The sequence below is a fragment of the Mobula birostris genome, chromosome 15 (assembly GCF_030028105.1).
Source record: "Mobula birostris isolate sMobBir1 chromosome 15, sMobBir1.hap1, whole genome shotgun sequence".
NCBI classification, from domain to species: domain Eukaryota; kingdom Metazoa; phylum Chordata; class Chondrichthyes; order Myliobatiformes; family Myliobatidae; genus Mobula; species Mobula birostris.
This window is the reverse complement of record NC_092384.1, coordinates 64,909,259-64,934,132: the sequence shown is the minus strand read 5'-3', so window position 1 is coordinate 64,934,132 and position 24,874 is coordinate 64,909,259. Positions and strand designations below refer to the sequence as shown.

General features: G+C 44.5%; 1 protein-coding gene across 1 annotated transcript in view; it reads left to right on the top strand.

The window, feature by feature from the left end:
- Nucleotides 1–24,874, top strand: part of gse1b (Gse1 coiled-coil protein b) — a 774,862-nt gene that overhangs the window by 668,861 nt on the left and 81,127 nt on the right. Inside the window, exon 4 of the mRNA XM_072279929.1 lies at nucleotides 7,819–8,018. Coding sequence (XP_072136030.1) covers nucleotides 7,819–8,018 — 200 coding nt within the window. The remainder of the gene's footprint in view (nucleotides 1–7,818; nucleotides 8,019–24,874) is intronic.

Genomic DNA, 24,874 nt, shown 5'->3' with positions numbered 1-24,874 from the left:
CATGAAGGGTCTCGGCCCAAACCGTCGACTGTTTACTCTTTTCCATAGATGCTGCCTGGCCTGCTGAGTTCCTCCAGCATCTTGTGTGTGTTACAGTAGACAGTAGTGAGTGTCTTGCCCATTTCTACTCAGGTAGCACAGCATTAGGGGGAATACTATTCAGTGTTCCAACTATTACAAACTTCCGTGGCTTTTACTCACACGAAGAGAGGCAGCACAGAACCAGGCCCTTCCAGGCCAACAAGCACACGCCACCCAATTACACCCACGTGACCAATTAACTTCCTAACATGTATGTCTTTGGAACGTGGAGAAAACAGAAGCATTTGGAGGAAACGCACACAGTCGTGGGGAGAATGTACAGACAGTGGCAGAATTGAATCCGGGTCACTGGCACTGACGTGGCATTATGTTAACCACTCAGTACCGCGCCGCCCCAATGCTAAAGGGCTGTAATCAATTATTTTGTCCTTCTCAGAAACACGGCTGTGTTTAAATGAATGATTTCCTATGCATTCCATGGCCTAAGGTAGTGGGAGCCTTTCTGTCAGAAGTCAGTCACCTCAATCTGGAAGTTCGTTATCTCAATCTAAACTTGCTATACCCAGTTTCCTTTTAAAGACATTTATTTCCTTTTACTCTTCAACACAGTTTCCCCAGTACCTAAATCTAAAATTACAGCTGAATTTATTCCCATTTTATACCTCCTGCCTCCGAGTATTTCCTCTCTCCATACCCCAGAAGTACAACACCACCAAACTAGCTTTTTCTTGGCTAATTATTCATATAACTGCGTAGTCTTAAAGATTTGTATTAATTTGCAGAGGAAATCAAGAGAATTTTGCTGAAACCATACTGAACTCTACTTATCCGCAGACAAGGGGGTTACTGTAGTAGTCTGGCGGACTGACCTCTACCTTGCTGAGGCCTGGCAACTACTGTCAGACACCTTCTCCTACTTACCCCTCGAACAGGACCCCACTAAGGAGCACCAAGCCATTGCCTCCCACACCTTCACCAACCTTATTATCTCTGGGGATCTCCCATACACTGCCACCATCTTCATAGTTCCCTCACCACACCTCTTGTTTCTACCTCCTGTCCAAGCTCCGCAAACCTGCCTGTCCAGGGAGACCCATTGTTTCTGCTTGTTCCTACCCCACTGAATTTATATCTACATACCTGGACTCAGTTTTATCCCCCCGGTTCATTCCCTTCCTACCTACATCCGTGACACTTTGCACTTTCTTGATCTTTTCAATGATTTCAAGCTCCCTGGCCCCGATCTTCTTATTTTTATTATGGATGTCCAGTCCCTATATACCTCCATCCGCACCCCCCCCCCCCCAAGGAAGACCTCAAAGCTGTTTGTTTCTTTCTGGACACCAAACTCAACCCCTTCCCCTCCACCACCACTCTCCTCCATCTGGCGGAACGTCTTCACTCTCAATAATTTCTCCTTCGGCTCCTCCAACTTCCTTCAAACAAAAGGGGTAGCCATGGGTACTCAAATGGGTCCCAGGTATGCCTGCTTTTTTGTCGGCTATGTGGAACAGTCTATGTTCTAAGCCTACACTGGTATCACTCCCCAACTTTTCCTTTGCTACATCGTCGACTGCATTGGCGCTGCTTCCTGCACACATGCGGGGCTTGTGGACTTCATCCACTTTGCCTCCAACTTCCACCCTGCCCTCAAATTTGCCTGGTCCATTTCCGGCACCTCCCTCCCCTTTCTTGACCTCTCTGTCTCTATGTCTGAGGCAGCATATCCACTGATGTCTATTATAAACCCACCGACTCACACAGCTACCTGGACTATAGCTTTTCCCACCATGTTACTTGTAAAAATGCCACCCCCTTTTCTCAATTCTTCCATTTCCACCACATCTGCTCTCAGAATGAGGCTTTTCATTCCAGAACTAAGGAGATGTCCTCCTCCTTCAAAGAAAGGGGCTTCCCTTCCTCTATCATCAACACTGCCCTCAACCGCATCTCTTCTATTTCACCCTCACCCCATCTTCCTGCCACCCCAACAGGGGTAGGGTTCCTCTTGTCCTCACCTACCACCCCACCAGCCTCCACGACCAGCACATAATTCTCTGTAACTTCTGCCATCTCCAACAGGATCTCTCCACCAAGCACATCTTTCCCTCCCCCTTTCTGCTTTCCGCAGGGACTGCTCCCTCCGTGACTCCCTTGTCCATTTGCCCCTCCCCACTGATCTCCCTCCTGGCAAGCAGAACAAGTGCTACACCTTCCCCTACCCCTCCTTCCTCACTACCATTCAGGGCTCTAAACGGTTCTTCATGAGGCGACACTTCACCTGTGAGTCCCTCGGGGGCATCTGCTGTGTCCAGGACCCCTGGTGTGGCCTCCTGTGTATTGGTGAGTCACAATGTAGATTGGGAGGCTGCTTTGTTGAGCACCTACGCTCTGTCCACCAGAAAAAAATGGGACCTCCCAGTGGCCACCCATTTTAATTCCACTTCCCATTCCCATTATGACATGTCAATCCATGGCCCCCTCTACTGTTGCGATGAGGCCGCGCTCGGGTTGGAGGAGCAACACCTTATATTCTGTCTGGACAGCCTCCAAACTGATGGTACGAACATCGATTTTTCAAACTTCAGGTAATGCCTTACCCCCCCCCCCCCCCACTTCACCATTCCCCTCTTTCACCTTTACTGCCCACCACCTCTCTCTGGTGCTCTTCTTTCCTTTTTTCAATGGCCTTCTGTCCTCTCATGCCAGATTCCCTCTTCTCCAGCCCTGCATCTCTTTCACCAGTCGTCTTCCCAGCTCTTTACTTTCGGGTTCACCTATCACCTTGTGGTTTTTTCCTCCCCCTCTCCCCATGTTCGTACTCTGACTCCTCATCTTTTTTTTCTCCAGACCTGCTGAAGGGTCTCGGCCCGAAACATCAGCTGTACCCTTTTCTGTAGATGGTGCCTGGCCTGCTGAGTTCCTCCGGCATTTTGTGTGTGTTGCTGGGAACTCAACTTACTTTTGTTTCCTGTGTTTGTGATTAATATTCAACTGCACCGCGAACGCAGTTGAGCACATCCATTTCAGACTCCAAAGTTGGCACACGCTGTACATAAAATAAAGCCAACAACCATCCAAAACAAATGGCCTGTTCCCAAATTATTTCCAATGTTAGCAAAATTTCCTGAGGATTGTGAACAGGTTGCTTTTGTTTGTCAGAAGTGGAATATGTTCCCTCCCCATCTGCCAGTCTTTCTGCTGCTGAAATTAACGAGTCCCAGACACACGATCACTGTGACCATAGAAGCTCTGTCATTTATTTTGGGTTCCCTTTCCAAGTGGTCAACTTTTAATTCCACCTTCCCAGGTCTTCCTGCTTTAATGCCCAGCCAGAGGAACACACAAAATGCTGGGAGAACTCATCAGGTCAGGTAGCATCCACGGAGGGGAATAAACAGTTGACGTTTCGGGCCGAGACACATCATGAGGACTGGAACAGAAAAAGGACAGAAGCCAGAGTTAGAAGGTGGGAGGGGGAGGGGGAGGAGTACAAGATGGCAGCTGATAGGTGAGAGGGGTGCCGGGCGATCTGAGAAACTGGGAGATGATAGGTGGAAGAGGTAAAAGGCTGAAGAAAAAAGAATCTGATTGGAGGGGACAGTGGACCACAGAATAAAGGGAAGGAGGGTTCTTCCCCAGCATTTTCCAGACCTGATGAAAGGTCTTGTCCTGAAATGTCATCTGTTAGTTTCCCTCCAGAGATGCTGCCTGAGTTGCTGAGTTCTTTCAGAATTTTGTGTGTGTTTCTCAAGATCTCCAGCATCTGCCTGACCTCTTGTGTATCGATCTATAGGAACGTGCCTGTATCACTTCTCATGATCTTTAGCCAATAGCCCAGTGCGGGCACGTCTTAAGTTTTGAAATATTTTTGAGGATACATTTGCCTTTATGTGTTGGTAATTACTTTAAAGATTTCTGCCAGATTGTTGCTTCAATGTCTGTCGTCTCCCAACAGTGGCTGAACCCCAGCAAGAACGGGTGATTTTATCTCAGGCAGTGCCCTCCCCTGTGCTGCTTGAGCTCACGGTGACAGGTTCTTGGTAACAGCACAAGTCTGATCAGCAGAGCTGATCCCCCAAATAAAGAATCAGAGAAAGTGTAATGTCTCCCTGGCCCGACCTGCCAGCTTCTCAAGCACGGAGCTTGGCGCTGGTAACGTGCTGATTGAAGTGCCTGGGGAGGCAGCTCTGTAGGTGTTGTTATGATAGAGTCATAGAGAACTAGAGCACAGAAACTTTGGCCCATCTAATCAATGCTGGCTTGGGATTACTGCCTAGTCCCATCTACTTGCACGTACCTATTCAAACTTCACTTAAATATTACAACTGAATCTATATCTACCACTTCCACTGGCAGCTCCTTCTGCACTCATACCACACTTTGACTGAAAATGTTCCTTCTCAGATGCCCCTTAAATATTACACCTTTCACCCTAAACCTACGTATGAGCTCTAGTTCTAGTGTCACCTAACCGGGGTTGGGGTGGATCTGCATGCATTCACTCTGTCTAAACTCCTCATCATTTTGTATATAAGGTCTCCCCTCATTCCCCTGCGCTGCAGGAAATAAAGCCCTCCACTATTCAACCTATTTCTGTAACGCAGCTCCTCATGTCCTGGCAACATCCCGTGTAAATTTTCTCTGCTCTCTTTCAAGCTTATTGCTCCCCTTTCCTGTGGGTAGCACACAGATTTCCCACACATCGATGGCATCACTGAGCCATACAGTAGCAGAGAGATGATTGTCACATTGCAAAAATCACAGATCCTGTAATTTGCAAGATCCCCCGTTCTGCCGGGAGAGTTGGGGCACCAACCCCACGGCTGGCTGCGAGAACCAGGCCATTATCACAGCTGGGGTGTGTGGTCATTGCTCGTGAAAGCGCTTCTGAGGCACCAGCAATAGAACTCCAATCCCTAATCATCACAGCTGGGGGAACTCAGCAACACTTCTCTGCCAAGGATTCAAAGGTGTTTTTTTCCACTGCGGTTCTGTAAAATAAACTGTCTTATTGAAAGAGAATTAGTCCACTTTCTCTGGAATCAGTTCCCTTGCATAGCACACTTACTGAGGGCCTTACCCACACCTGAAGGGAGCATACTTGCTGAGTGCATAACTGGGCATTTGGAGTGCATTAGGATGTAATTAATTGACACACAATTATATTTAAGACCCAGGCTGCCCCTGCCTCTTGTTTGCATCAAAGTGATTTGACTTTCCCATTACCTCTGTTATTTACAACTTTAAAATTTTTATGGCCAGAGATCTCAGGAGAATTGTAACACTTAGATTAGGGAATAATTTACCAAAAACAAGAAGGCCTGTTTTCATCTGGAGCGAGGCCGCCAGAAACGGCTTTCCCAGCAATGAAAAAGTAGTGTAAGTGAATGGATGCAGCAAATTCATTAAAACTTTCAGATGCTTTAAAGGAGGCCAAATCTGAAGTCTACAACGTGGCATCTGGCCTCAATGGTCCATTGTGTTGGAGGGTTGTGGATAAAGGAATGAGGCTTAATCCAAGCATGTCGTCGTGGCTGTTCCAGTACAACATGTAGAAACTACAGTAAAGGAGCATCCAGTTAGATACCTCCTGCCTCGCTTGTTATTATTGGAAGTGTGGGTCAGGCGTCTTGTGTCCTGTCCAAAAGCCTGTCACAGCCAACACTACCAAATGGTCTGCCATTTCAAAGTCCAAGTAAATTTATTATTAAAGTATGCAGAGTACATGTCACCTTAATATTATTTTTTTTGCAGGCCTTTACAGGAAAATAAAGAACTACAATAGAACTTATGAAAAGCTATACATAAACAAATACTGATAAACAACCAATGTGCAAAAGACATTATGCAAATAAACAATAATCAGAATCAGGTTTATTATCACCAGCATGTGACGTGAAATTTGCTAACATAGCAGCAGCATTTCATTGCAATTCAAATATAGCAGAGAGAGAAAAAATAATAATAAATAAAATAAAAATAAACAAGTAAATCAATTATGTATATTGAATAGATATTTTTAAAAGTGCAACAACAGAAATACTGTATATTAAAAAAAGTGAGGTAGTGTCCAAAGCTTCAATGTCCATTTAGGAATCGGATGCCAGAAGAAACAGAAGATGCCAGGGGAAGAAACTGTTCCTGAATCACTGAGTGTGTGCCTTCAGGCTTCTGTATCTCCTACCTGATGGTAACAGTGGGAAAAGAGCATGTCCTGGGTGCTGGAGGTCTTTAATAATGGATGCTGCCTTTCTGAGACAACGCTCCCTAAAGACGTCCTGGGTACTTTGTAGTCTAGTACCCAAGATGGAGCTGACTAGATTTACAACCTTCTGCAGCTCCTTTCGATCCTGTACAGTAGCCCCTCTATACCAGACAGTGATGCAGCCTGTCAGAATGCTCTCCACAGTACAACTATAGAAGTTTTTGAGTATATTTGTTGGCATGCCAAATTGCTGCAAACTTCTAATGAAGTATAGCTGCTGCCTTGCCTACTACATCGATTTGTTGGGACCAGGTTAGATCCTCAGAGATCTTGACACCGAGGAACTCGAAACTGCGCACTCTCTCCACTTCTGATCTCTCTATAAGAATGTTTATTTATTGAGATACAGCGTGGAATAGGCCATTCTGCCCTTTAAAGCCACACCGCTTAGTAACACCCAGTTTAATGCTAGCCTGATCATGGGACAGTTTACAATGACCCACTAGCTTTGGACTGTGGGAGGAAACCTGAGCTCCCGGAGAAAACCCACATGATCACAAGAAGGACGTACAAGCTCCTTACAGCCAGCAGTGGGAATTGAACCCAGGTGGCCTGTACTCTAAAGCTTTATGCTAATCACCACACTACCATGCCACATATGAGGTGTAGAATTCTTGAAAGTAAGTCTATAAGTTGTGGAGTCAGTCAGATTTGAGGTGAGTGAAGCTATTCACACTGGTTCAGGAACTTGATGGTTGTAGAGTATGAGGGGTGATTGATAACTTCGTGGCCTAAAGTACAAGGAGTCAATTTTTAAAAACCTAGCACATTTAATTTTCGTACATTTACACACTTAGTCCAGCGGTCGTGGAGCATATGGATCCACAGCAGGAGTGATTGATAAGTTCATGGCCTAAGGTAGAAGGAGATGAGTTAATAACTTCAAATTTTCTGCATTTTCACTCAGAGTTGAACTGCACGTGCATGTAATGAGAACTGTATAACTCATCTCCTTCTACCTTAGGCCACGAACCTATCAATCACCCCTGCTGTGGACCACTTCTACAAAGAAGGGATCCGTATGCTCCATGACCACTGGACTAAGTGTGTAAATGTAGGAGGGGACTATGTTGAAAAATAAATGTGCTAGGTTTTCTAAAATTGACTCCTTCTACCTTAGGCCACAAACTTATCAATCACCCCTCGTACTAACTGTTCCTGTACCTGCTGGTGTGGGGCCTAAGGCTCCGTTACCTCCTGTCCGAGGGTAATAGCAAGAAGAGGACATTGCTAGGATGGTGGGGTTCTCGATAATCAGTGCAGCTTTCTTATAGCAGCCCCCCTTGTAAATGTGCGGAGGGTTTTATCTGACATGGAGTAGGCTGTATCCATCACTTAATATAGACTTTATTGCTTCCATTCCTGGGCATTGGTCTTTCCGTACCAGTGTGGGGGATTCCTTCTCATGCAAAATAGCTGCTGAATTTTCTGAGCTGACGACCTACAGGTTTTTTTTTTGAAGGTCAGGCATTTAACTGAGCAATCACTTGAATGTCTTTGTTTTCCAGGATCTTCGATAAGCAGTGAGTCCTCGCCGGTCTCCTCTCCAGCCACCAATCACAGTTCTCCTGCTAGTACGCCCAAAAGAGGCCCGATTGGAACCATCCTTGTTCCTCCAGCCGCTCACAGTGTTCCCAGCACTCCCCCCGTGGTGACAATTGCCCCAACCAAAACCGTTAATGGGCTCTGGCGGAGTGAGAGCAGACAGGTAAGTCCACCCTTAACAGCTGAAGCTTTCAGAGGAAAATTGAGGGCTCTGAAACAGCAGAGAGGTTAGTCTGGGATTGAATTTCAGCTCCAACTTCTCCTTGTATTTTAGTTTGTATGAGACAAAGGTGGTGCTGAGTGGAACCTGGGCTGTGGCCTCATACACTCGGTGGCCATTTTATTAGGTACCCGTGTCCACCTGCTCAGTAATGCAAATATCTAATCAGCTAACCATGTGGTAGCAATTTAATGCATAAAAGCATGCAGACATGGTCAAGAGGTTCAATTGTTGCTCAGATCAAATACAGGATGGGAAAACATGTGATCTAAGTGACTTTGACCGTGGAATGATTGATTGTGATAGACGCGGTGATTTGAGTTTCTCAGAAGTTGCTGATCTCCTGGGATTTTCACACTCTAGGGTTTATAGAGAGTGATGTGATAAATAAAAACATCCAGTGAGCGGCAGTTCTGAGGGCAAAAATGTCTTGTTAATAAAAGAGGTCAGAGGAGAATGGCCAGACTGGTTCAATATGCCAGGAAGGCAAATAACCACACATTTCAACAGCAGTGTGCAGAAGAGCATCTCTGAACCCACAACATGCCAAAACTTGAAGTGGATGGGCTACAGCAGAAGAAGACCACACCAGGTTCCACTCCTGTACCTAATATCGTGGATCAGGTCCTGACGAAGGGTCTCAGCCCAAAATGTCAACTGTTTATTACTCTCCGTAGATGCTGCCTGACCTGCTGTAGTGGGAAATGCTTCATTGCAAAGGATAAGTAAATGGTGTTGCTCTGTAGGGGCATTAGGTCTAGCTCACTGCCTTCGTTCTCTTTAGGACTGCAGATTTTAAAGGTAATTTGCTTCCCAGCTTTGAAGTTTTGCCGCCTTCTATCTCCTGGTTTCTCTTGCTGTCCAGGTTAGGCCAGGTGTAACCACAGGACAAAGAAAGCCACAGAGCTGTCCTCAGTTACCCGTTTGAGCCAGAAGCCTTTAGATCCATCAGAGGGGAACCACATGGTCTCCCTCCAGCTCCACCTGCTCAGAGACAGTAGTTGTGGGACTAATAAAGCCCAAAAATACAGTAGACATTTGTATATCACACTTGAGGTTTGAAGGGATGTAGTCACAGTTTTGATGTAGAGAATTCAGCCGATTTATGCAGAGCAACGTAAGACATTGGAACAGAATTAGACCGTTCGGCCCATCAAGTCTGCTCCACCATTCCATCATGGCTGCTTTGTTATCCTTCTCAATCCCATTCTCCTGCCTTTGACATCCTTCCTAATCAAGAAGCTATCAACCTCCACTTTAAGTATACCCAATGACTGCACAGCTGTCTGTGGCAATGAGTTCCACAGATTCACCACAATGTGAGAAAATTCTGAAAGTGGATTGAGTATTGGCTGGAATATATTGTCATATAAAATTAGGCATGCAAAATTATCAGGGGTAGAGAAGATATACAAAATTATGAGGGGTATAGATAGGGTTAATGCAAGTGGGCTTATTCCACTGAGCTCAGATGAGACCAGAGGTCATAGGTTAAAGGTGAAAGATGAAATACTGAGAACACCTTCACTCAGAGGGCTGCGCGAATATGGAATGAACTGCTGCAGAAGTGGTGGATGTGGCTTCAATTGCAACATGTGAGAGAAGTTTGGATAAGTACATGGATGGGATGAGAGGGGTATGGAGGGCTATGATCCAGTTGTGTGTGGAAAGGACTAAGCAGAATAACAGTTCAGCACTAACTAGATGGCTCAAAGGGCCTGTCTTTGTGCTGTAGTGCTCAATGAATCTATACCGTTCATCAAAATAGCATAGTGGAAGCTTTTGCATTCACTTGAGAGGACAAACAGGACTTTGTATCATAAACAACCGACATTGCAGTGATTTATAAAGTCAGCCCAGACTTTTGTGCTGAAATTCCTAGACTGGGGCTTGAACCTAATCCATTTTCTGACTCTGCCACAGTCAGTGCCCTGCGTCTCCAGGGCTTTTAACTCTTTTCGTGGTGCAACCTGACGAGAGTGTTCAGATTTTAGATTCCAGCGCTTTTCTCCATTAGCGCAAGGTGAATGTGTACACTGCACAAGTCAGCTCTTAATGGATTAATCAAATTATCACCCAGCTACACTGGGAACAGGAGCATTCAGTGTTCCAGCTAATTGTCTGATTAGGACCCTGCTCAGTAAACCAAATCAGTTCCGATGCTTGAGAGTAAATGTAAAATGTAGTTCTCGTGTCTTGCATTGTGCATGAGAGGTTTCATTAATAAGAAGAGCTTGACTGATTTGCTAGTGCCATGACAAGCATGCAGTTATAACTCTGATGGAGAACGGTTGCTGAATGTATTTGTTTTCTTTCCCTTCCAAAGAATAATTGACTCTCTGGGGTCCTAAAGCAAGCAGAGTTTACTTGCCTTTATCTGATTTATGTCCGCTTAATCCATTCGGGAGAATATTCCTGTTGGTGGCATGGCTTTCAAAGTTTGTCAATTGCTGTCGGGAATTTATTAAGTTAAAAAGGGGTGGGCTGGTGGGGGTGCACAGCGGCGGTGGGTGAGTCCTTGACGTCAGTGATCCAAATTCAGCTGGAACAAGTTCAGTAGTGGATTCCCAAAAGGAAGGCGAAGAGTGAACTGAACCTTGGAAGAACTCTTAAGTCTTGCTAAGCTGAGCTATTTTCGAAAGCTGACTGGTGTTCCTAACCTCAAGTGCCGCAGTAATTCATAAAGTGCGCTTGAATGGCAGAATTAGCTTCGGGTATGCTGCAATAATTTGGTGGAAAATTAATCTTTATTTTGTAAAATAAAAGTTTTGTCTGCTTGAAATCTTCACATCCCTGTGCAATTTCCTTCCACCCCAAACCTCCTCCTCCTCCTCTCCCTCCTCCCCGATCTGAATAACAGATGCCTAGCAGAATGATGTACCGACAGGATTCAGCACTGAGAAATCAAGTTCAATTAGTTACATTTTTTTCCCCAAAGTTTACATCATAAGTTAGTATTCAGTAAAGGAGTTGGGATGTTATGTTGAAGTTGCATAAGGCATTGTTGAGGCATGATTTGGAGTTTTGTGTGCAGTTCTAGTCACTTACCTATAGAAAGATATCAATCAGATTGAAGGAGTACAGAGAAAATTTACAAGGACGTTGCCAGAACTTGAGGACCTGAGTTAACAGGGAAAGGTTGAATAGGTTTGGACTTTTTTCCTTGGAGCGTAGGACAGTGAGGGAAGATTTGATAGCGGTATAAAACATTATGAAGGGTTATAGATAGGGCAAATGCCAGCAGGATTTTTCCACTGAGGTTGGGCGAGACTAGAACTGGAGGTCATGGGTTAAAAGTGAAAGGTGAAATATTTAAGGCGAAAATGAGGCAGAACTTCTTCACTTAGAGGATGATGAGAGTGTAAAACGAGCTCCCAGGAGAAGAAGTGGCTACAAGTTCAATTTCAACATTTATGAGGAATTTGGGTACATAAATGAGAGGGGTATGGAGGCAATGGTCTGGGCGCAGGTCAATGGGACCAGGCAGAATAAGAGTTCGGCATGGACTAGATGGGCTGAAGGGCGTGTTTATATGCTGTAGTGTTCTATGACTGTATCATTAAAGGTGATAATGAAACCACTGTCTCACTGTAAGAATCCATGTGGACAACTAGGGAGTGAAACCTGCCATCCTTATCTGTATGTAACTACAGAGCACTGAAATTGCAAACCAATTGTTACATCAAACCATTTGCCTCCTTATTCTGGAGGGTATTTAGATGTGGGAGTAAGTCCTAATCTCATTTTCCATTAGAGCTTTAGTGGAGTTTCTCCCTTCCCAGAATATCCTCAGTACCTCGGTGTCCCATGTTGGCTGGATTGAAGTTTAATCTCTATCAAGCCCATCCACAGCAGCTCAAGTGATATTAATGCATCAGAAAGTTTCGACATATCAGACACATTAGAAATGGGATTTGATGACAAAGACAAGCAATTCTACATATGCTGTAAATCTGGGAGCCAGATGGGAGCTAATGGCTATCCCGGAGCTTGATGGCCACTGTTATTGGATACAGCCTTTGCAAAACAAAAAGAATCCGCGAACTTGAGAAAATCTGCAGATGCTGGAAATCCAATGCAATATACACAGACACTCTCACATTCTCACTCTCACTCTCACATTCTCACTCTCACTCTCACATTCTCACTCTCACACTCACACTCACACACACTCTGCCGGAGGAACTCAACAGACAAGTAGCATCAATGAAAAAGAGTAAACAGTTGACGTTTCAGGCTGAGACCCTTCATCAGGACTGAAAGGTGTCACCACACTGCTGCCATCTTGCTAGACCTTGTATACGCTGATGGATTTGGATGAAGTCGGTTGGGAAGCAGCTGATGTGTGACATAAACACTTTTAATCAATGCACCACAGAATGCATTCTATCTAGATGCATAACCGCAACTGCTGTGTGCGTGACTGGAGAAACTGCAGAAGGTTGTGGACATGGCTCAACATATCACAGAAACCAGCCTCCCCTCCATAAACTCTGTCTGTACTTCTCACTGCCCCAGTAAAGAATCAGTATAGTCAAAGACCCAACCACCCCGGAAATTCTCTCTTCTCCCCTCTCCCATCAGGCAGAAGATACAAAAGCCTGAAAACACGTACCTATATCTCAAGAATAGCTTCTACACCACTGTTATAATACTATTAATAGTTCCCTAGTATGATAAGTTGGACTCTTGGTCCTTACAATCCACCTCATTATAATCTTACACATTACCTGCACTACACTTTCACAGTAGTTGTTACACTTTATTCTGCAGTGTTATTATCCTACCTCAATGCACTGTGTAATTATGCACAATATGCAAAAAAAAAAATCCTTTCACTGCGTCTTGGTACACGTGACAATAATGAACCAATTCTAATTCCAGTCCCAACATTAACATGGCCATCCAGAGAGAGCAGCCTGTCATTCCATGAATGTGAATGGGCTGCTCCAGCACTGAAGAATTTACCAGTGATCTCAGGTTCATACTTTCCAGAACATATCAGTGGACAGGATGCTACCATTCCACAACTTCCCAGTCAATCTTGGCTCCTGTTACTATCAGCTCACTCAATGTTAGTACCCTTTTGATCACAGATGTTCAGTGTCACATCAAATAACCTAGCACATCACCTGAGGCTCTGAGAGCAATGGAGCCAAAGGTTTGTTTTTGATATCCTTTTTGTGGAGCTTCAAATAAACCTTTCCACAGGAATCCTTTTTAGTGTAGACAGGAACCGAGGTGCCATCTTGTAAATAAATCATTTCCGAATACTTTCCTTGGGTCCATGACTGTCTGGAGAGTTCTGTGTAGGACAGTGAATCAGTCAGGGGATTACAAAGTATTGGAATGAAAATACATAACTGAGGACACTGGAAAACTGCACTCAAAGTGCTGAAGTGCTGGAAGCCTCCCAGCAGACTGGTCAGAGCGGAGTGGGGCTAGTGCTGAAAGTCACTGATCTTCCATCGGAAGAGATAACGTGTCATATTTTGACAGTATTCGGTTAGTGTTGAGTGGAGCCATCACATTCCCCTCCCCCCCCCCGCCCCCGAACCATGCCATTTGGGCTTCTGCCCAGTTGTAAAGAGAGGCTTAACAAGTACTGCAACATCCTTGTGTCAACTGCAGTCAATAGGATCACCAAAACCATGCTTTGAATCACATGCACGTCGTACCCATTTGGACAAAGAACTGTGATAAATCAGACTGTCAGCCCCGTTATTTGATTTCTCAATAACTCACTCTTAATAGTCAATTTTGGTCACTCTCTAAATATTTATTAGAGTTTTTTATTAGAAATACAGCATTGTAACAGGCCCTTCTGGTCCAACAAGTCCACACCACCCAATTACACTTACGTGACCAATATGTCTGCTAGCCTATACGTCTTTGGAGGAACCCAGAGAGAACCCACGTGATCACAGAGGAGACCATGCAAGCTCCTTACAGGTAGCGGTGGGAAATAATCATGGGTTGCTGGTGCTGCAAAGCGTTACGCTAACCACTACACTTCCAGTTGTTTTCCAACCCCAGTTTAGGAGCACGTAATTTCGGATACATATGCTCCAGAGTGGCAGTCTTGTTTACTTGCACAGGCCGATCTATTTGTTGCTTGCTGTGTTCTGTTTTATTGTGTTTTGTGTTGTCCTGCTGACCATTGTGGACATGTTATCTTGGCGCTGGATTGTGTGGCAAGACGTAAGGGCTGCCCTGGCACACCCTCGGATATGTTAGCTGTTAACACAAACAACACATTTCACTGTATGTTTCAATGTACACATGATCAGTAAATTTGAATCTTGAATATTTTTCTTCAAGTATTGTTTGTCCTCTGTAACTTCTCTCCATCCCTGCACTCCTCCACCATCCACTCAGTATCAATTACAATTCATTCAGTCTTCCCTCCATTTCACTTGATCTCACCTTCAACTCAATCTCAATTTATACCTAGGAAAAATCCACCTTTGAGAACATCTTCGGATTGGGAATGACATGGCATTTGAATCCCACATGTAGTTAATGATAGAATCACTTGTTACAGAATGCACTGAACATGAATTAGTTCAAGCACGGTAATAGTAATATAATGATTAAATTAATGGTTGGTGAATCCATATGGTTAATCTTGCCTGAAACTCATACTGATTCATTCTAATCCCATTGCATCTCAATCTTTCCTATAACTCGAGATTGGGATATTTAGTTTCCCAGGCATCGTTAATTAAAGTGATCACTTGTTCATCTAGTTCTGTAAATATGGCATAGGGATCTCGTGGTTAAATTACTGGATAGTTAATCCAAATGGTTAAAGGCAGCTGAAGTGCATTCAATCTCTCTTAATATTCAAATCAATCTCTTCAAACACACATAGCATAACAGTTAATATTCCGTCTCTTCTCCAACTCATACACTTGTGTGTTTCTTTTCTGAGATCTTTATCTCAACCGGCCCCGATCCCGTCCATCTGTTCTTCCACCTAGACTCTCCATTGTGCATCAATCCATCTCTATGACAGTCAATTCTGCTGTCTCCTGGGTGAGTTGAATTGATGGAGCAGTAGGTGTTGTCCTTTAATGCCTCGGAGTTAGTGTTTCATTGCTGGACTGGAAAAGCTGCCTGTATTCATGTAGTTATCTGTTGTGCTCTTTTGTCCTGTATATTTCAGCATTCAGTCAAGGATCTCAAGAATGACCTTTCCCACCAAAAAACCAAACTGAATAAAACTGCTCATTCTCCCCACTTCCTCTATTTCCCACTCTGACCGTTTACCTCTTCTTACCTGCCTATTACTTCCCCCTGGGCCCCCTGCTCCTTCCCTTTCTCTTATGGTCCACTCTCCTCCCCTAGCAGATTCTTTCTTCTCCAGCCCTTGACCTTACCCACCCATTTGGCTTCATCTATCACCTTCCAGCTAGCTGCTTTCCCCTCCCACCACTTTTTACTCTGGCATCTTTCCCCCTTCCTTCTCAGTCCTGAAGAAAGGTCTCGGCCCAAAACGTCAATTGTTTATTCTTTTCCAGAGATGTTGCCTGACCTGCTGAGTGTTTTGTGTGTGTTGCTTTAGATTTCCAGCATCCGTAGGCTTTCTTGGTTTCTGCTTATTCCTAGGAAATACAAATGCATTTCTGGATAGAGAGCAAAATGTCTTCAGAATCAGAAACAGGTTTAATATCACTGGCATATGTTGTGAAATTAGCTGTTTGTCTTCTGACTCTCAGATAATGTAAATTTAATTTATAACCTAACACAATGACTATGGCATAACTCAAGCATAAGAATGATGATATAGTATTATTATGGGATTAATTCAGAAACCCAAAGTAAAGATCTAGAGGCATATGTTTCAATCTCATCACAGAGTCTGGGGAGTTCTCGGTTAATTAAGTAACCTGGAATTTAATAGCCAGTGTTGATATTGTTGTAAAAAATTCAACTAGTTTACGAATATCCTTCAGGGAAAGAATCTTCCAGTCCGGCCAAATGTGACTCTAGACTCAGTGTTGTGACTGTCATTCAACTGAACTAGCTCAGCCAACCAATGATTCCAGAGTTAACCGGGATAGGGAGTTAACTCAGTGAACACTTCCCTCCTCCCACATTCTGTGAGTAAGTATTTCAGAAGTATAACTAAGCTAGCTACAAACAAGATAGATTCTGCAAATGCTGGAGATCCAAAGCAACAACATACACAAAATGCTGAAGTAACTCAAAAGGTCAGGCACCATCTTTGGAAATGAATAAGCAGTCGACATTTCGGGCCGAGACCCTTCTTCAGGACTGGAAAGGGAAGGGGGAAAATGCCAGAATTAATAGGTTTGGAGGGAGTGATGGAAAGGAAGATAGCTAGAAGGTGATAGGTGAAGTCAGGAGGGTAGAAAAGATAAAGAGCTGGGGAGGAAGGAATCTGATTGGGGAGGAGAGTGGATTATTGGAGAAAGGGAAGGAGGAGGGGACCCAGGGAGATGTGATAAGCAGGTGAGAAGAGGTAAGAGGCCAGACTGGGGAACTGAAGAAGAAGGGAGGGGATGGAATTTCTTTTTACCGGAAGGAGCAATCAAAGGTAATCAGGTTGGAATATAAGGTGCTGCTCCTCCACCCTGAGGAATTATGGCTAACTTACACTTTAATACCCCTTTATTACTGTCACTGACCGGATCTACGCACTATTATTGCTCTTGCACTCAGCTGATTGCAGATAAAGTCATGCAATGACCCAACACAAAAATAGACCATTCAGCTTTCTGCTTACCAATTATTTGCACATCTCAGCTCGGAGCAGTGAGATGACATGAAGTCCTGGATCAGTCAGGATTTGTGGTCAGATGAGTCTGGGTGAAGAGTCTCGACCTGGAATGTTGACTATCCATTTCCCTGACCTGACCTGTTGAATTTTTCCAGTGTTGTATTTTGCTCCAGAGTTTGTAGCTCCCCAACTTAACACTTGGACCACAGTAAAACCGAGATGAAGTTTGAGTAAAGCATAGCTTGAGTCTGTGAGCCCTGGTGAGGAAGTCCTCTCTCATGGTGGGAATTCTCCTCCATCGGGACATCTTTCCAATCTTGGTTTGTGATTAGCCCTTTAAGCCGTGCAGCATTGGGGAGAAACAGTGCTGGTTAGTGATAAGTTTTTTGCAATGAGGGCAATTTGAAGCAATATTCGGAATGTCATTCAAGTTGTAACGTACATAAGTATGTACTGCTTTTAATTGTGTACAGACATTGGGTTTCTCTAGCAAGGCCTGCATTTGTTGTCGCTCCTAACTGCCATAAGCCATTATCTTGAACCGTTGCAGGGCTTCTGGTAAAGGTGTGCTCGCACCTTTGATGGGGAAGGATTCCAGGACTGTGATCCCGAATGATGGAGGGAATAACAGAATATTTTCTAAATAGAATACTATGTGACTTATGGGGTGGTGTTGCTCATTATGATATTCCTATGCTATGCCTCAATGAGTTACTTACTGCAGTCATTTTGAAGATGCTACACACTCTTGGCCAGCAAATCATGGACACGAGAGATTCTGCCAATGCTGAAAATCTTGAACAACACACACGAAATGCTAGAGGAACTCAGCAAGTCAGGCAGCATCTCCAGAGGGGAATAAACAATTGACGTTTCGGGCTGAGATTTCTCGCCAGGATTGGAAAGGAAGGGGACAGAGCCATCTTTCCCTTTAATCCATGGTCCACGGTTCTTTCTTTTTCAGTCCTTCATCTCTTCTACCAATCATCTCCCAGCTCACATCATTCCCCCCTTCCCCGACCCAACTCCCCCCTCACCTCGCTGTCACCAGATGCTAACTTGTACTCCTCTCTCTTCCCCCCACTTTTCTATTCTGGTTCCTGCCCTCTTTCCAGTTTTGATGGAAGATCTCAGCCCTAGACATCAGCTGTTTATTTCTCTCCATAGGTGACTGCTGACTTTTGCATTCCTCCAGCGTTTTTTTGAGTGTTACTGTGGACCAATGGTGGATGGATGGAAGTGTAAGGTGGTGGATGATGTGCCTTGGGAGTGCTCTGTCCCGGTTAGGAGTGAGCTTTCTAATCAGTGATGGAGCTGCACTCACCCAGACCGGTGGAGTGCGCTCCATCACACTCCTGACCTGTGCTTTGCGGATGGTGGAAAGGATTTAGGCCATTAGGAGATGACTCACTTTCCACAGGATGCTAAACTGTTGTGATTACAGTGCATTGGTTTAAAAGTGATGGCAGTGGTTCAAAATTGGTACTGATTCAATTCACTTAATGCTTCTTGGGGCTCCGCTGACTTCTGTGTATCAAGTAAAGTTTAAATTGAACACCCCCCAGTCAAAAAAGTCTCCTTAACAGCCTGTGTGTGTGTGTCTGTGTGTGTGTGTGTTTCCCTTTTTGTATTCTCTGTAGCCTGGGGGCCTGGGGTTAAAACCAGCAGTATAAGACCTTGGACATGGTTAAGCAGTGACAAAGCAAGCAGTGTATCAGCCAACCACACACAAACAGGCTGGTAGTCTTCACTTTGGTCAAACAATATTATGTTTGGCAGGTCATCTGTAAACACTACTCCTTCAGCGCAGCAACAAATTAAGGTGTGTTTTGAACAAACTGCGGTAATATTTGAGGAGTGTATTCGAGTGTAAGCGTGTCAAGGCACATTTAAGTGTCTTCATGTTCTGCTGCCGCTGTGAATTATTCATCCATCAGCTCCAACAGGAGATAGGGGTGCATGGCTGAGTTTGGAGGGATGAGCAGTACATAGTGGGGCAGATTTTGAGGTCGGAGGTCGGAGCTTGCTTCCTGCCAGTCCAGATTATTTGGGGATCCTCCGTCAAGAACCCCCGCCGCAAATATCAGGGAAGGACGGAACATTTGCCGACTGCCCACATTCAGATTTGTAGCACGCCAGCATGGGAAGGTGCCAAGTACTTGCCCACAGGAAAAAAGTTTCTAAAAGTAGTAGGTGGTAAAGGGGCTACAGTAAGCCAACGGATCGGAAGTTGTTGTATTATTTGTTTTAATAGCACCCTCCCACCTGCTGCCTGCATGGTGTGATTACCCTTGGCATACTTTGGTTGGAAAGGTGAAGGAGTGCAAAGAGCCATGAATCAATATCTTGGGCCAGGCAGCAGGAGCAGAGTAAATTACTCAGGCATATGCCGTCATTTCTTGTGCAGTGTTAGCTGGGATCCTCAGGTTTCTGGATCTCTTGAGTTGCTCTCTGGTTTACCAGATCTGCTTCTGCCCAGGGTCAGAAGGCAAACAGAACTGGTTCAAAACCAGTGCTGTGATGTAAAAGCAATGAAAATCAGACCTGCCGTTTGCATCTAAACAGGACGTTATGGGTCTGGCCAATTGACACACAAGTAGCAAACAAGGTTGTCTGCAGGGTGTGATTGTACCGCAAATTTTTAAACACTGCGTCCATTAACAACACAGAAATTTACTGAGATAAAACCTTTTCTGGAATGCATCTAATTAACTAAGGATGACTTGTGAAAGAAGATTCTGATGAACAGCTAAAAGTAGCATTTAACATGTTAACAAATGGTTTCATAATTTCTCCCTTTGGTGCAAAACCTAACTAGTCACAATAGTGGCAACTTATGAAAGTCAAGTGCTTAAAGAGGTTGCCTGATAGATCAGCAGGAATTGGAGCCAATGAGGCTGAAGGGTGACAGAAAAGAGGTATATAAAATCATGAGGGGGATAGGTAACTATGAAGCAGCCACAGTCCTTTCCCCAGGGTAGGGGACAAAGGTTGACTTGAGAGGAGTAAGTTATAAAAAGGACCCGAGGGGTAATTTTTTCACAGAGTGAAATGAAATGGTGAGTGTATGTAAGAAGCTGCCAGAGCTTCAAACTTTGTTTGAAGTAAATTTATTACAAAAGTATAAATATGTCACCATATACAACCCTAAGATTCATTTTCTTGTGGGCATACTCAGTAAATCCATAATAGAGTAATAACAGTAAGGAGTCAATGAACATCTGCAGCAACTTGGGCATTCAACCAGTGGGCAAAAGACAACAAACCTTGCAAATGCAAACAGAATGGAATAATAATAGTAATAAATATCAAGAAGATGAGATACAGAGTCCCTGAAAGTGAGTCCATAGGTTGTGGAAACATCTCAATGATGGGGCAAGTGAAATTGAGTGAGGTTATCCCCTTTGGTTCAAGAGCTTGATGGTTGGGGGGTGATACTGCTTCTGAACCTGGTGGTGTGAGTCCTGAGACTCCTGTATCTCCTTCTTGATGGTAACCCTGAGGAGAGAGCATGTCCTAGATGATGTGGGTCCCCGATGATGGATACCGCTTTCCTGCAACCAAGCTTCGTGTAGATGTGCTGGGTGCAGTGGTGGGGGTGGCTTTACCCATGATGGACTGGGGCAAATCTTCTGTTGGTTGTGGTGCGATTATGACATTTGAGGTATTTGGACAGGAGAGAGGTTTAGAGGGGTATGGACCAACAAAGTAAAATGGGACTATACAATTTGGTCACATGGACAAGTTGGGGTGAAGGGCCTGTTTCTGTACAGTATCATCCTATGACTGTCAATGACTATGGACGATATGATGGATAAGGCACTCTGAGATCTCGTGAGGCAACCAATTCTTTTTCAAGCCTTTACGAGATGATCATGCTTCATCCTTCTACCCATTCTGTTGTTTACAGGTATCGAGCTCACCACTGCTTGTTTGGTAGTTGTGCGGTGCACAGTGGGAAGTACTTAAACAATAATTTTTTGCTTCTGATCAATCTCTGTAGCTGAGTCGCTCTTGTGGAGGGAAGTTTTGGTAACCACAGGAAGAAAGCAAAGGGGCCTTGATTTATTTTTAACTTAATTTTAGCTCCAAGAATGCCTCAGTCCTGCTTGGCCACATTTGGGGGCACCAGTAAGTTTAATGGTTGTAAATGCCCTCACGGTTCTAATGTGGAGATCAGATGCCACTGGGTCCTGAAGCCTCCAGTCAGCCAATGGCCAAATAAGCTCAAAGGCAATGCAGCCTATCTTTGAAACATTGACTCAAAGGACAGGAGGAATGGTGGCACATGGACTAAATTATTGGACTCGTAGTCAGAGGACTGGATGCGTGAGTTCAAATCCCACCATAACAAACTGGGAACAAGAGAAAATCTGCAGATGCTGGAAATCCAAGCAACACACACAAAATGCTGGAGGAACTCAGTAGGCCAGGCAGCATCTGTGGAAAAGGGTACAGTCGTCGTTTCAGGCTGAGACCCTTTATCAGGACTCAAATTCAGGATTGGAAACTATACCATCGAATAAATCTGGAAATTAAGCTTGTCTCAGTAATAATAACCAAGAAACCTCAGGAAAGGGTATCTGTTGCATTACCTGTACTTGTCAGTCTGTGGCCTCAGACATAACTGGTGAAGTTAACCTTTAATTGCTTCTGTTCAGGAGCAAATGGGGATAGATAACAAATGTTGGCAGAGCTGGTGATATCCACTTCCTGTCAACAAATAAATAAGAAGGAACCCTTTGACAAACATTGCATTATTTCCATTGAGGTTAGTCAATTCAGTTCCTGGTCAGTTTATCTAAACAGTTAAGGTGCTGTGGTTATTTCAAAGCCTGGGCCAAGAGGCGAGGGTAAATGGGACCTGTTTTGGACCAATAACCAACAGCAAGTACATGGTAAACAAATGTCGGAATTGGTGAGATATGCAACATCTCTGAATGTACTTGAAGAATCAAAGAAAGGAATAGCTTTATTTGTCACATGTACATCAAAATATACAGTGAAATGCGCCATTTATGTCAAATCAAATCGGCGAGCGTTGTGCTGGGCCGCCAACAAATGTTGCCATCTTTCCAGTGCCGACATAGCATCCGAGCGACACACGCAGAATGCTGGAGGAACTCAGCAGGCTAGGCAGCAACTGTACTCTTTTCCATAGAAGCTGCCTGGCCTACTGAGTTCCTCCAGCATTCTGTGTGTGTTGCTCAGGTTTCCAGCACCTGCAGATTTTCTCTTCCTGGTGATCGGATAGCATGCCCGCAAGTCACTAACCCTGTCTGTTACATCTTTAGAATATGGGAGGAAACCCAGATGGTTGTAGACCGAATGCACGGAATCCTTACAGGCAGCAGCAGGAAGAAATCCCGATCTTACAACTGGCGCAGTAAAGTGTTACATTAACCACAATGTGCTGACCATGCAAAGCAGCATTGTCAGCTAAAATTTGTTAGGACTTGTGTTCATGCTAATCTCTGAACTCGTAATATTTATACTTGTATCAGTGCATGTAAGAATTAGTTGTAACGTCCATGCTGACTCAAATTGAGAAAGCACTTGGAAAACCAAGAGTCCTGTCTACCTTTTGAACACTTCTCTGAATCAGAATCTGGTTTACTATCACTGACAGTTGTCATGTAATTTGATGTTTTGAGGCAGCAGTACAGTGCATAACATAAAAATTACTACAAATCACATAAATAAATAAAGGAACAAACAAATAAATGAATAAACAAGCCAGCTGGTAAATAGTGCAAAAGGTGAACAGCTATGCAGTGTTCATGGGTTCATGAATCTGCTGTTGGAGGCTAAGGGTCTGTGGTTGAAACATTGAGTGCCAGCCTTCAGGCTCCTGCACCTCCACCCCAATGATAGTAATGCAGAGATGGCATATCCCGGGTGGTGAGGGTTTTCAATGATGGAGACACTGCCTCTTGAAGATGCTCCTGATGGCAAGGGAGGGTTGTGCCTGAAAACTGACTGAGTCTACAACCTTTTGCACTCTCTTTCGATCCTGTGCGTTGGAGCCTCCATTCCAGGCTCTGGTGCAGTGCATCAGAATGTTCTCCACTGACTGTCTTTTTTATGCTACATTGGATCTGGAGTAGCAACCGTTTCATTCTCCTTTACACTCATGTGCTGAAGAATGGCAGTAAGCAGTATCTTGAATCTTGAAATCGATGCCCGAGTGTCAGTGCAGACTGATCGTCTTATAGACATATAGCATGGTACATTCCCTACCACACTGACCAAAATTCCCATCCAACTTCATCCCATTTGCCCATATTTGACCCATATGCCTCAAAAACTTTCCTATCTATGAACCTGTCTCAGTATCATTGAAATTATGTGGTTGACCCATGTACCTTCCTGGTCCACTTCCTCTGACAGCTCATTCCATAAACCCACCACTCTTTAGGTTGCCCCGCAGTTTCCTGTTAAATTCTCCTCTCTCACCTTAAATCTATAACCCTTGTGGGCCAGAGGGGCAGTTTCCAACCCATCTGACTCCATGACTGTGGGAAATGCAAAAACTTCAGAACATCACATCATGTGATACCTCTGACCTGTTGTCATCATCTTTCACAAATAAAAAAAAGTGCTCAAATTGTTTTTCCTTGGGTGCCTTGATGTTGAAAAGAGCCTCGTGCCTGAGCCTGCTCCCTGAACTTTGATTTTGACTTCTGTCGACATTCTCTGAATCACTTTAACGCTTCGCCAAGCATCCAGGCTGCCTGGGAGATGTGGCATCTCTCCCACCGACATGAAAAATGCATCAGAATATTTTAGCCTTTCAAAAGGGGGTCCCTGAGAGGTATCGGGCTGGCTGGAACCTTGCCAGGGGAGGCAGAGGCAAAGAATGAGGCGGTTCAAGGCGCTGGATTGGAAATTACATTACTGACATTTAATATTGCATGTTAGCACAGAGGAGTCAGGAAGGGTCAGCAATTATCAGCTATAAGCCGACGCCAGAGCACGGCAACCTCTTGAGAGCGGAAACAGTTCACAACTGTAACTTTCCTTAAATGAAAATACAGCCAATATCCCTCGTCAAAGAGCTTGTCACCAGTGCCGGGGTGAGAGGGTTAGGGCAATCTAATCTGTGGTTCCTTGAATCTTGTCCAAAGCAATCAAATGGAAAAAGGGGGGAAAATGTGTTTTCTGTGTCTCTCTCCTCTTTCGATTGGTCGCCTAGCTCATTGCTCTTTCTCACTGCTGTATTTAGAATTTGCTTCACTCCCAGTTTAGCAAGAAGTATATAGAGTACATCTGAATCTTGTTTGGTAAGAAACCCCCCCACTCCCCCAGAGAGGAGAGGACAGATAGTTGGGAAAGGTGCTAAAAATGCAGAATATGCGGTAGTAGCCCAAAGCCAGCAGTGAGATGCTCAGACTCAGGCTGAGATTGAGGAAACCATCCTACCCTCTGCAGCCCAAGGCCAATAGAATTTTTATCCTCGACCCTTCACAGTGTGGCTTCTGTAGGAGATGATGAAGCCGCAGCTGGTGCAGGCAATCTTTCGCAGAACTGCATAAATCTTAGGCACTTAAATATAGCTAGGTTGCTGAAGACTTTTGCACAGTACTGCATTTTGTCAAGGTGCAACAGAGAGTGAGTTTGTAAATCTGGCAAAGGATGTTGGGAATGGCGAGGGTGGAGCACTGGAGGAGGAGTGTGAGACAGGTGGTAGGGAAGGAGTGCAAAGGGCAATGGGTGGCGCAGGTGCAGACACACCCAGCCCTGAGACACCAGGCAAGGTCACTTGATTCCAAACAATTGGCTTATTGATCATTACAGAATGTCTCCCTGGTTCTTCCTGTTTCGTCCCCTCTCCCTTCCCCGTTTTCCCAGCCATGATTCCACTCTCCCTGTCACCTTCCCATTCTCGGCCCACAATAGAGACCCATATCAGAATTAGGTTTATCATCTCTCACATATGTCATGAAATTTGTTTTTTTACTACAGTGCAATACATAAAATTACTACAGTACTGTGCTGAAGTTTTAGGCTCCCTAGCGCACGCGCGTGCGCGCTCTCTCTCTCTCTCCCTCTC